General features: G+C 41.5%; 1 protein-coding gene across 24 annotated transcripts in view; it reads right to left on the bottom strand.

Annotated features, from left to right (window-relative positions):
- nav3 (neuron navigator 3) overlaps window positions 1–12,237 on the bottom strand; it is a 544,714-nt gene that overhangs the window by 27,795 nt on the left and 504,682 nt on the right. For 8 of the 24 annotated variants that reach the window (XM_033615269.2, XM_078165201.1, XM_078165200.1 and 5 more), the window contains 8 exons: window positions 10,632–11,358; window positions 8,883–9,308; window positions 8,048–8,089; window positions 4,613–4,770; window positions 3,266–3,460; window positions 2,714–2,766; window positions 1,471–1,494; window positions 105–128 (listed from right to left, as the gene is read on the bottom strand). In XM_033615269.2, coding sequence (XP_033471160.1) covers window positions 105–128; window positions 1,471–1,494; window positions 2,714–2,766; window positions 3,266–3,460; window positions 4,613–4,770; window positions 8,048–8,089; window positions 8,883–9,308; window positions 10,632–11,358 — 1,649 coding nt within the window. The remainder of the gene's footprint in view (window positions 1–104; window positions 129–1,470; window positions 1,495–2,713; window positions 2,767–3,265; window positions 3,461–4,612; window positions 4,771–8,047; window positions 8,090–8,882; window positions 9,309–10,631; window positions 11,359–12,237) is intronic. The other 16 variants (XM_078165202.1, XM_078165197.1, XM_078165195.1 and 13 more) reach the window with 7 other exon arrangements.

A 12,237-nucleotide genomic window follows, 5' to 3' on the forward strand; every position in this document is an offset into this window, starting at 1 on the left:
CAACTCCCGTGTTGATAACTTGATGTGATAAATGTGCAGTTACATGGTAATACTGTGTAAAAAGACACTGGGGTGAGGTGTGAACACAAAGTGTGGGGGATTACCGTGGAATTTTGGACTGTTTGGCCCTTGATTGAAAAGAGAAGAGTGAAAATTAACACTATGTTGCATGCCTCCATCAAACAGCATGTACTGATATGACTGGAGACAAAGAGGTTAGCCAAGCACTGGTTTTCTGATGGTTACACTCTGAGCAGCAAAGCAAGAGATAAAGCTAAGTATTACTGACCTGGGTCAAATAGCATTTGCAAATACCTGATACTGTTTCCTATAAAATAAGGTAAGTGCCAGATGTGTCAGTTTAACAAAGTGGACAACACATTAGTTACCAGTCAAGTCCTTTTTATGATTTCTTTAAATTGTTCCTTCTCATCTTCAATGCTGCTATTAGCCACGTCACTGTTTTGCCAACCTAACAACTAATGTCTCAAGTAAATTATATTAAATTCAAGTCATGTGTAGGTCACCTGTGAGGGGATTTGAAATAGGAGTCAGTTTTGAAGGAAACAAAGCCAGAATTGGATCACTTTTGGTAATACACTATGCATGACTGTCAGTTTGTGCTATGTGGTCTGTCCTCAAATTAAACTCCACCCATCTGGCAGGGTTAAAACCAACACTACAGTGCATTTGCAACTACTGTTTGATCCAAACTTGAAGTTAAAGCTGAGGGATTCTAACAGAACACAGAAAATAAAACCATAAACCTGGAAATCAAGGAAGAATGGATGATAACTTAACAGGATTGTTAAACAAAGCCAAACAAAAAAGAGCCAAAGGGCGCTGCATGCATTGCATATGTATAGTATGAGTTTTATTAATGAGTTATCAGCTTATGTAGCACAGTGCGGTTGATGAAGATGAAATGAATGTAAAAGATTTACTAGTAATAAACAGCAATGCAACATGGGGTTAAATTGCTTTATAAAGAACTTGATACCATTTTATGTTTTGGTTCAAACTTATCATTAACTGTGGGCCAAATTAAGCTGAGCACTATTTGTGCTAAGACTGACTGTGACAGACTCTCTGGATATTGACGCAATGTAAAAGAAAGACACACAAACATTAATATACGAATGCAGAAAAACACAGCAGCCACCTAAGGGCAGCAAAACACGTGTGTGACATGGAGGTTGTTGATGTGAATCACAGCAAAAAACAGTCAGGTAACTGAAACTAAAAAACATTAAGTCCTTTCTTCTTCCTTCCAGTTACCTTTAATGTGTTTATGAGCAAGGCACTTAACCCCCGCCCGCATCTGCAGAGCTACTCGGTGGCCAACAGTGCAGCACTGCAGCTACACTGAGCAGCTTCATGGTGTAAATGTCTTTGACTGTTTGTATGTGAAGCAGGAAGGTGCTGAAGAGAAACAGACATGCAGACAGAAGGAATATTACCCATCCTTACCTCTGAGTGTGCTTTCTCCTCCGTCTGCAAGGAAGAAGCAAACATAATTAAAACAAAAGAGATTACTGGCTCTGTGTATTGTGCTCAATCAAGCATATAAAACATGAGACGCATTTTAATGTCAGGGAAGAGAAATTGTGGAACGGCCAACACATAGCTGAAGTGAATTAAATCCAAGATTAGAATAACAGAAAATGTCACTTCCTCCATCATTCATCCAGGCAACTCGCCATCTCCACCCAAAAACAAATCTGTTGCCTCACTGAACATAAAGACTGGAATGCTGCCTGTGCTGTTGGAAATCCAACACTAGTCCAGAGTCTTATCTGCCAAAGTTACATTAGAAGCATGTAAAGATGCAAAATTATGTTTTGGTTTTACAAAAATGGGAGATTGAAATATTGGAGGACAGTATGTGCATCAATTTGACTGAATTCTAGTGTTGTCCTCTTTAAGAAATCCTACTTTATTTTTTTTGTATGCAGCTGTCTTAGATTAGCTTTGTTTAACAATTTGCACCAGCAATCAATTTTTAACTGTAAAATCTCGCAAAACAGTGAGTTGAGACGTTTAAGGACTTAGGGTGCTGTTTGTATAAAAAAAGAAGGCAATGTAGCTCTAAAGCTGCAATAACTTTTTTGGCCACTTGGGGGCAGCATAAAAAGCTGTAAACACTGACATATTATCACTTTATAAAGGTGTAATGGCAATCTTGTTCAAATCAGTGTCATAGATACACATTTAGCAGCCACAAAGGAACATTAGCATTCATTTTTTTGAATTATTTTCCCGTTACCTTGCAAAGAAAAGTCCTTTAGCTCTGTTTTGGTCTCCATTTAACTACTGAAGGAAATATCTGGCTTTTTAGCTGCTAAATGCTCAACTATGTACTCACCAGCTTGTCACTAACTTTGCCGACTGGTGCTAGGCAGGTGGTGAACAGTTTATTAGTGTTTTTAACTGAAAACAGCTGCTTACTGTGTCTGGAAACAACACTGATGAGAGTGGTGAGTCCCAGGTTGGAAAACCAATGAGCAGAGGGAGGCTAAAACACTCCACATGTTGAGTGGAACTGCCAAGTCTGGTTGTAATTCTCTGTGCTACAAACTCATTATGTTGCTAATATAAAAATAGTGACTGGAGACATTACACCATGATTTACTAGTGTTAGGTATGCAGCACCTGACTGTAATGCTAACTCTGAAAGCTGTAAATTCACAAAGAGAATCTGGCAACTACTTACCGCAGAGTACAGTGAAGACGTGCTGGAGACCAGAGATAATGAAGAGCCATGAACTGTAGGCACATATGGAGAGTAATGAGTGATAAAAGTGTATAGAGAACCTAAATAAAAAATGTGTTTGTTACAATATTCCACCTTTTCTAACGAATCTGAAGTCACTTTAATTGCTTTCTTATTTATTCATGATTACCCAGCTGACTCAATAGCACTTGATAGCTATGTTAAGTCAATCAGATGATGTGAGCTGTGAACTGTTATAAGAAGGCAGTGAAAAAAACATAATTTGCCCGTTAAAAAGCTGACCTCTATAAGGATGCAATCACAGGCTCTTGCATCACCCACAAAAAGATCAGAACAGAGCAAGCCATCAGCCAAGTCACTCACAGTATGAACACGCAGCGAGAGCTCATTAAATCTGGTATTAAAGTACTTGATGACTGATGGGACTTTGGTGAATGTGGCCCTTATATTATTTTAAATGGCATTTTAGTAGGGAGGTCACTTTTGGAACACAGCTCATTTAAAGAGTATGTTTTTAAGAGTGTGTCCCACCTTCGTCGGTGCTGTCCCTGAAGGAGCCGGAGCGGCTGATGGCCCGTGGTCTGTCCTCCAGGGATGTTGCGCTGCCACCCAGTGGGTGACCCTCTCCGTAAAGGTCAAAGGAGTCCTGGGCGGGGATGCTGTTGGAGCGGCTCATGCTGCTGCTGCCTGGTGGCAGGTTATACTGGCTGATGTTCGTGGGGCTCACTGCACCGAGAAGAAAAACACCAAGATTGGCGCTGATAAGTTATAGCCATTGAAAAGACAAAAACAAACTATATATATATATATATATAAATTATATATATTCCTTCTGAGTTATCATGACATCAGAAAGAATGAGACCACAAGAGCTAGTGTAAAAAGTATGCAAATATACTTAATATTATGAAAGAGTAAGACTAATATTCCCTGCAATATCACTAATGCAGCGGGACCACATGCAATGTTGCCTAGTTTTAACTACACAACTTCAGCCTTGTATCTGCGATGCATTGACGAAATTCCCAGCATTCGTCTTTAAAAATTCACAAGTAGCACTTGAGCCCCGTTTTGCAAGCGCTCAGCCAATTGCAATTTGCCTCTGATCTAGGACTTTTAAGTTAAGTTGCATTTGCAGTTTATATCCATGTCTGTGAAAACATGGATGCATTACACACATCTCCCACCCCTGGCAGCACAGAAGATCTTTACAATTAATCAAGTGAACACCCAAGATAGTGTCACCAAATCAGTATCTGACCAAATGTCTCCCTTCTGTTATGTTGTTGAATAGTGGGCAGAAACTGTTTTAGCAGAACACTGTGATGTCACAGTGAAGCTAACCTTTCACCTTTTGGATATAAAATGTCATCATCTCATCATTATATCCTATTAAACATTTGTGTGAAGTTTTGTCATAATTAGAATTCTTGAGTTATGGCCAAAAACATGTTTTCTTAGGTCACAGTGACCTTGACCTTTGACCACCAAATTCTAATTGCTTCATTCTTGAGTCCAAGCGGATGATTGTGCCAAATTTGACGAAACTCCCTCAGGGACATCTTGAACTATTGCATTTACAAAATGAGACAGACGCAAAGTCACAGTAGCCTTGACCGCTGACTATCAAAATCTAACCAGTTCATTGTTAAGTCTAAGTGGGCATTTGTGCCAAATTTGAAGAACTTCTCTCAAGGCGTTTTTGAGATATTGCGTTCACAAGGGCGGGATGTACGAACTATCCCAAAACATTATGCCGCCAGCAATTGCTATTGCCAGTGTGGATGAATATATGTGTATTTACGGCCTATTGGTAGGTTATAACTCAACTATCTATTCAAGATGTGTTACAAGTACAGTTTATTCCTGTGGACTTACGCAGGTTGGAGTAGTGGTATTTTCCAGTGGTGGTGCAGGAAGCTCCAGGGGGTGACAGTGGGGACTGGCTGCCTGTGTCCTGAAGCCCCCCTGTTGAATGGGACCTCAACCACTCCTTCCCTTCCTCATGGGACGTCTGCCGGGAGGATGGCGGGTACCTGACACCCACAAAGACAGAGTAAACTCAAGGCAAAAAGGGAGATATGTGAAAGTCCAAGTAGTGAGGTTCTGTGGTGATGATATAATTGCAGAGCTACATAATCGAAGCATGTGAGCAGATGGCAAAAAAAACATGCAGCTGCGCACACACACACACACACGCTCACATGAATGTATATACACACACACACACACACACACACACACACACACACACAGACACTGCTTTGGCTCAAAGCTGCCAAACACACTGACACTGCCGTTCATCTCTTCTCTCCCAGCTCCAAAGTGGCTCAGCAACAGAAGGCCCCCTTATCGCAGGCATGACAATCGGCCATATTTAATCCTCTGAGGATGATAATTGAGTTTGCACTCATCCCTTTTCAGAGCCGTCTTACTTCCGACGCCCCCATTAATACGCTTGTCACATCTGACCCTGCTCCAGTCCCCCACGCCTAGGCTTCGTATTCTCCCCACCAGGGATTGGGTGTCTCAGAGTGTGTTGAATGGTGTGACACAGCAGCATTTGTGCCTTACTGGTGTTGACATGGAACAGACTGAAATATCCAAGGGTCAGTGTTTGACTCAGTGTACTCTGTGCTTTCAAAATGGCCATAAGCAGGACCAACATGCTTATTTATATGACTAAAGAGGGCAATTACTAGTCTAAGCTCCTAGGAAATCTAAAGATCAGGCAAAAAATGCTGCCTGGTTTAAGATGTGAACAGACGGCCGTAAAAATTTGTGGTCAGAGAAAACAGTTGAGAAGAAAACACTTCAGTCTGTACTGAACATCACATCCAACAAGCATAAAGTGCAGCATGAGATCAGATGCTTTAAGGCCCAAAAAGACCGTCAGCACCAAATGCCATCGAAATAAAAAAAAAATTGGTTTGAAACCAGCATGCGCCATCCAACGCCTCTGCAGCCGTGCTGTGTAATTGGCTAGAGAGGTTGCTCCCTGCAGAGGTTGTGCCACTGTGATGAATGGGTTATGGTATTTCTGTCTCAGTCTCTTTAGTCTCAGCTAAAATCAAAGTATCCATTCTACTTCTTCCCCTCGGCTAGCAGAGCAAATGTTATCAGGAGGTTTAGGCCATTTTAGGGAGCTGAGGAAGAAATGCTCTGTCATTGCGCCTGTGTTTGCTGCATTCCTAAATGGTGAGAGGAGCATGAGGATGCATATGGAGAGCCAGACATACAGAAGAAGAGACGTACACATTCCTGCCTGATCATCTGAAGTAGCATTTATACTGCACCACAATTTCTTGCCTTACTTAAAAGAGAATTAAAATCTTATCTGGACCAGTTGTCTTTTTTGTGCCACAGCATTTTGTAGAGGTAAAACAATGGGTTAAAAACTGAGGTCCTGCAGTGCAAATGCTGCCTGAGATAATCACTAGATTTGCTGATCTATAGTTCTGTGGTTCCCAAACCTTTTAAGTCATTTGTACACCAACAGCCCTGTCAGATGAACTCAAGTACCCCTTCATCAACACCTGTTATTGCCTGACTTCAGGTGGATTATTGAAGTGTTTATTCATTTCTTTTACATAACATTACATTATATTCATTTGCCAGATGCTTTTGTCAACAGCAACTTACAATACATGCATTCAAACTACATAAGAGCAAGAGCGAGTTATGCTTTAGATAACTATTCTAACTTCTGATATATTACTTGAAGATTACTATTTCAACTGGTTATCCAGGGGTATTATATTTTGTTTTGCGCTGGATCGATGTCTGTTTTCCTCAGAGCCTATAGCAACTACCACAGTTTCTACAGTCCCTTTGGTTTTTCCGCAGTCTGCCATTTTTGTCACTGGGAATAGGAATTGCAAACAACTTATATTGATACTGTTTTGTAACTGAGGGATAGCTACTGTGAAAAAAAAAAGCACTACCGTCTTCGTGTTTTGGTTGTACAATGGTTGACCAGGTCCCCAGGAAGTGTGCTGGGCTTTGAGGCCAATTTGACATAGTGGCCAAACTGTGTAACTACAACTTCTGGTCTGTCATTTGATGCCATTGGGCCCAAAAAGAGTTTTACCCATAGACTTACTTAGGTAAACAGAGGTTTGTAAATCAGTGATTCCATATTTTGAGCATCACAATCCAAACAAAATTACTTGTTTTACTATCTGAATTCGATCAGTTGGGTCCAATAATGTTTCTAAAGTCTAGAAGAGACGCATGATTAAAACATTTCATCCCCATTCAAGTAAGCAGACGGCTCACCTGGAAGTTGGCCACTCAGCTGACAAAATCTCTAGTGTGATTGTGGGACAGATGTCCCTGCCTACAACTCTAAAGCTGTATTCAGTTCTCTTTATACATCCATGTGGTTGATGCACTTCCTTTGTGCCGTAAACTGAGCCTTAATTATGCCAGGAGACTGCACCCAGTGGTGGACGGATGGACGGACGGAGATAGTTGGAGCTAACTATTTTAACTGTTTATTCATTGCTTTAAACTATTTTAACTGTTCATTCATTACTTTAACTATTTTAAATGTTCATCCATTACTTTAAGCTAAATATTTCAGTGTTTATCTGTTATTGTAAGATAATTGTTTTAAACTGTCAATCCATTACTATAAATTAACTATTTTAAATGTTTATCCATTACTTTAAGCTAACTATTTAAGTGTTTATCCATTATTTTAAGATAACTATTTTAAATGTTTATCCATTACTTAAAGCCTTTAACTATTTACCATTACCTTAAGGTGACTATTTTGAATGTTTATCCACTACTTCAAGCTTTTTTTAACTGTTCAGCTGTTATTTTGAGATAACGATTTTAAATGTTCATCCATTACTGGAAGGCATCTATTTTAACTGTTTATCTATTACTTGAAGCTAAATATTTTAACTGTGCCTAATGTTAGCTTTCGACTTCAACCATTTATCCATCACTTTTGGCAGTTTAAACATCTTTGCTTGCTTGCTAAATATTTATATCTAGGTATTGTAGCTTATTCAACATGAGGATATGTGTTTTTTTTTAATTGCAATTTCATTTTCTTTTTCAAATTAGTTGAGCTACTTCACAGTATTTCCACATATCCTCAAGCACTTGCAGAAATATCCCTTGGGATAAGGGTAACTCTGGTTGGGAATCACTGCTATAGATGATGCCACACATACAACAACATGAAAAGTACACTTGATATTAAAATGATTATTTGCATGCACGTGTATGCTAATGATCTACGTGAGTGAATAAAAGAAGAGAAGTTGAGAATGGGATCTGACTGCAGATGTGTTGTACCTCAGTCCCTTTTTGGGAAGCGTGTTTCTGTCAAGAGGCATGCTGTTAAAACACAAAGGATGAGTGAATTAGATGAACACCAGAACACATTTGTTTTTATGCTACATGAGAAAAAGACTTTGGCCACATGTTACAAACTTGACTTTTAACACACACATACACAAAGACACACAATGGAGAAAACAAAAACATTACTAATGCATCACAGTACAGACAACAAATATAAAACACACGCCGATTTAAATATTAATCAATTGTTTCATTTCTGAGACATACAGCTAAACTACTAAGGGAAAATAAATTTGAATCCTGTTTATTCTTTGATATGTGATGTACTGCATGCACAGTATGTGGACAAAACAATGGAAACACCCTGATAGAGACTTCTCATGGGAATGAACATCTGAAATGCTTTGACTTTATTGTGGCACTTTTTCTAGCATGGCTTTGGACCCACAACTAATACTTGACTGTGTTAAATGGCTTTAATGATGATCCCAGAAACAGTAAGACTTTTATCGGGTCAATGCAGCAGACTGCATGTGGACAAGTTGGCAGGTCAGTTGTGGTAGTGAATGGTAAAAGGGTAGGACTCTAGAAATAATGATAATACCAACACCATGCCAGAAAAAGAAATGTAAATCCAAACAAAGTGCGTGCTGGATGGGTGAATTTCTTTTTAAAATTATTATTATTATTATTATTATTATTACCATATTACTTAGGCTTCCTTTGCGTTGTATGTCTATATAGGGTAGGGAGATATACTTTTTGTCTCTGTTCTCAAATGAAACAATGAATACGATTCAGCCCAATCGTATTCCCTGTTACTCACCCCTCAGACAGGGTGGACTTGACACTGCCGGTTCGTGTAACCTTGGGCCCGTGGTGGCCCAGTGGCAGATCAATGGACTCAGAGCTGGTGTGCAGACTGGTCATGCTTTGGCAGCTCAGTGTGTCCTTGCTGCCAGCTGACGAGCTACAGGCAGGCCAGGGCCGAGCGTTGGAAGGCAGGGAGAGGCCAGAGGCCGGGCTGGAGGCCGGGGAGTCGGTGCACAGGTCTGGGGTTTTACCGTACAGTGGGCTGCTGCCACCGCTCAGGCCGCCAGCGCTGCCCAGGCTCCCTGTGCCAGAGGAGGGCGAGTCCAGACTGGCCTGCCTCGCCAGCGTGCCGTGGGGGCTGCCCAGTATTGACGGGCACTTGCCAGAGTCGGGAGTGCCCGGAGAGCTGGCCTTGCTGCTGGCTTTGGTGCCAAACAATCTGAGGGTAGAGAGGTGGGTGCAGTCATTTAGAAATGCTCAAAGAACAAGTGATGAGCATCTGCAAGATCCATACTGGAAAATGAAGAACTCTGGTATACTTTGGGTTTGAGAAAGTGGATATCATTGAGGTTATCTAATGTATAATACATTTCAAATTGTATTACTGCATTGGTCACACGCATCAAGAAACTCAAGGATCAGTGCAGTGGAGTGACAGTAACAGCTGCTTAAACATTCCCACATCTTTATTGTAACACCAATTTTAAACTACAGATAAAATACTGAGCACACTTTTCAACTCATTTATCCCTCGTAGAAAACTTCAACTCATTTCAGCTGCGAACTCTCAGTAATTTACGGTGACACATCTGCTTTCACAGCTTTGCCCGTTTCAACCCTGTGACTTTAAAGAACCTAATCTGTTAGGCCACTTTACTCTGTTCGCCTCCCACATATGCTCAGACAGCCTGCTACTCATATTGCGCCTGTCCCAGCCTGTCATCGCAATCACATGAAATATATAGGTGACACTCACTTGAGAGAAAAAAAAAGAAGCTTGAAGACATGCAGATGAAACGGGTGGGCTTGACAGATCGGATGGGACGGATGTTTGGACACGCCTGCAGAACGCATGCCTCTAATGATTCAGGGACTGGCGTGCCGAGAAACTCCTGTCGCCTGTCTGTTCTGATCAAACTGCTGAGCTGGATTTGCCTGGCCCAAATCAAAAGCCATCACCCCTTCATCTTCAGGGCAAAGATATGTTTCATCTGCAGCAGCTTATCACCTACACCAGGGAACAATCTATGTAATGGCACCCTGTGGCTGTGCAGCCCAGTAAACTCGCTCAATCAATCTTTCTACGAAGGCGCTGAAATATGATTTATTAAGTGTCATATTTATTTGGTGCATCCAAACATATCTAAATTTGCTAGAGATGACAGAGTGTTTTATTTAGCCATGGTGAGACTTTACTGCTATGCATGACGTCTTCGATAAATGCCCCTCTCTGTTACAGGAGTCTGGGTGACAGTCTGCATAAGAGAAATATTGCTGAGCACCACATGAGTCCATCATAATGAATGAAAACAACCTTAAATTCTGAAATAGATTAAATCAGAATCATTGGAATCTAATCTTAGTAAGACCTAAACTTCCAGCTGAAGACGTACTTGCTGTACTAAAGAGAACACCCCCTATTGCTAATAATCGAGGGACTGAAAAAGTACAGCATGTGATGAGATGCTTGATTCACGTAGAAACACACATGGCGAGGGACAAAGAGAGAACAGAGGCTGTAGGTGTGTTTTGTGTGTCTGACCTGCGGAACGTGGGAGAAGCAATATCAGGGTACTTGGAGCCCGGCTGCCTGAGGCCGGACTGGCCTGCTGAACTGGAGGTGGGGCTGGACTTGGGGGAGGTGGACAGTCCTGCGGTGGTGTCCTGGTCTGACACTGCCACTTTCTCCTTGTCTGTCTGGTTGATGGTGATGGGACTGGAACGGTCTGAGCCAACTTTTCCATCCCTGCGTTTGGCACCCGCTTGCGTTGCTGCCCCTCCAGCTGACTTGCCACTGACATTTGAGTCGATGCTGCTGGAGCTGGAGCGATGCCCACTGCGCCCTGCTGCCACCCCACTGGAGGATTTAGCGGGTCTGGGTAGGGAGCGGTACTGCAGGGTTACTTTGGAGCCACTGCAGCTGAGTAGGATGCCGTCATCCTGGGGCTGTGAGCCATCCAGGCTGGTCTTACGCACACCGCTGATGCCTGTGCCTTTGCTGAGGGCAGCTGAGGATTTGGGTGCCTTGCCCAGGGTGGCTGAGCCGCTGGCGAGCGTTGCACCACTGGAGGTGATTAGGGTACCACTGGGACCCGGGATCTTCTTGTATCCAAAAGAAGCAGTGGTGGGTGGGCGTCCAATGCCGGAGGGAGGTTTCTTACCTTCATCTCCACTACTCTTCCCAGCATCTGAGGGGGAGCGCTGGATGGCAGCTGAACTCTTGGAAGGCGCCTTGCCCTTCTCGGAGGCCTTGGCATCATCAGTTTTGCCTGTCAATTTGCATAAACACTTATTAGCACAAATACAAAAACATTATCCTCAGCAGATTCTTGGCCCAGCACTTGCTTTTATCACCTGTGGTGCCACAATGCAGGAAAAGACAAATATGTGTACATTTTGGCCAACAGCCAGAAGTCTGTTTATCACAGCTCAGCTGCATCGGAAAGCAATACTTATCTGCAACAAAGCTGCTAAACTTGCTGAGTGGGCTGAAAATATAAGAGCGGCTGCACAGTCTCCAGGCACAGGTATCAGTGGAGAAAAAATAAAAAATCATCAAATCGTTTTTAGGCAGAGGCAAGAAAATTTGCTGCAACCACTAACTCTCCATTCCAAAAAATAAAACTTTTAAAATTTAGTATAAAAGTGAAGCACATTACAGTCATTTTTTCACTAAAACATTCTGACATATCACAGGAGGGAAAAGCACAGGTTTAAGTAATGAAATAAATGAGGATTGAATTCTGTTTAGCTGCTTCAGTTTCAGGGTCCTGGTGTTGTTCATGCTGACTCACTGTCAATAATTACTCAGACACTGGGCTTTTCCTAGTATTAAGAATTAAATGTCTGCTGTAAAAGAGGACCATTACAAAGTCTTGATAAATTAGAACTGTGAAAGGTCTTACTGCATAGATAAAAAAATAGCCCAAAATATAATTTGCTTAGGAAATGCATCTGTTAGTGTCTAGATGGTTTATATTTCTCTCCATAAGTTTAAGTTGGGTTCACAAAGTTTAGGCATTGTTAACAAAGTTAGTCAAATACACACTGGTGTACTGTTTTGAAATAGTTTCAGTTCATTTCAAATACATAAAACATACATATTAATGACTGCACACTTGTTAATGGAATATAATAAATAAACTAAC

This window comes from Epinephelus lanceolatus, chromosome 23 (genome assembly GCF_041903045.1).
Source record: "Epinephelus lanceolatus isolate andai-2023 chromosome 23, ASM4190304v1, whole genome shotgun sequence".
Classification (NCBI taxonomy): Eukaryota; Metazoa; Chordata; class Actinopteri; order Perciformes; family Serranidae; genus Epinephelus; species Epinephelus lanceolatus.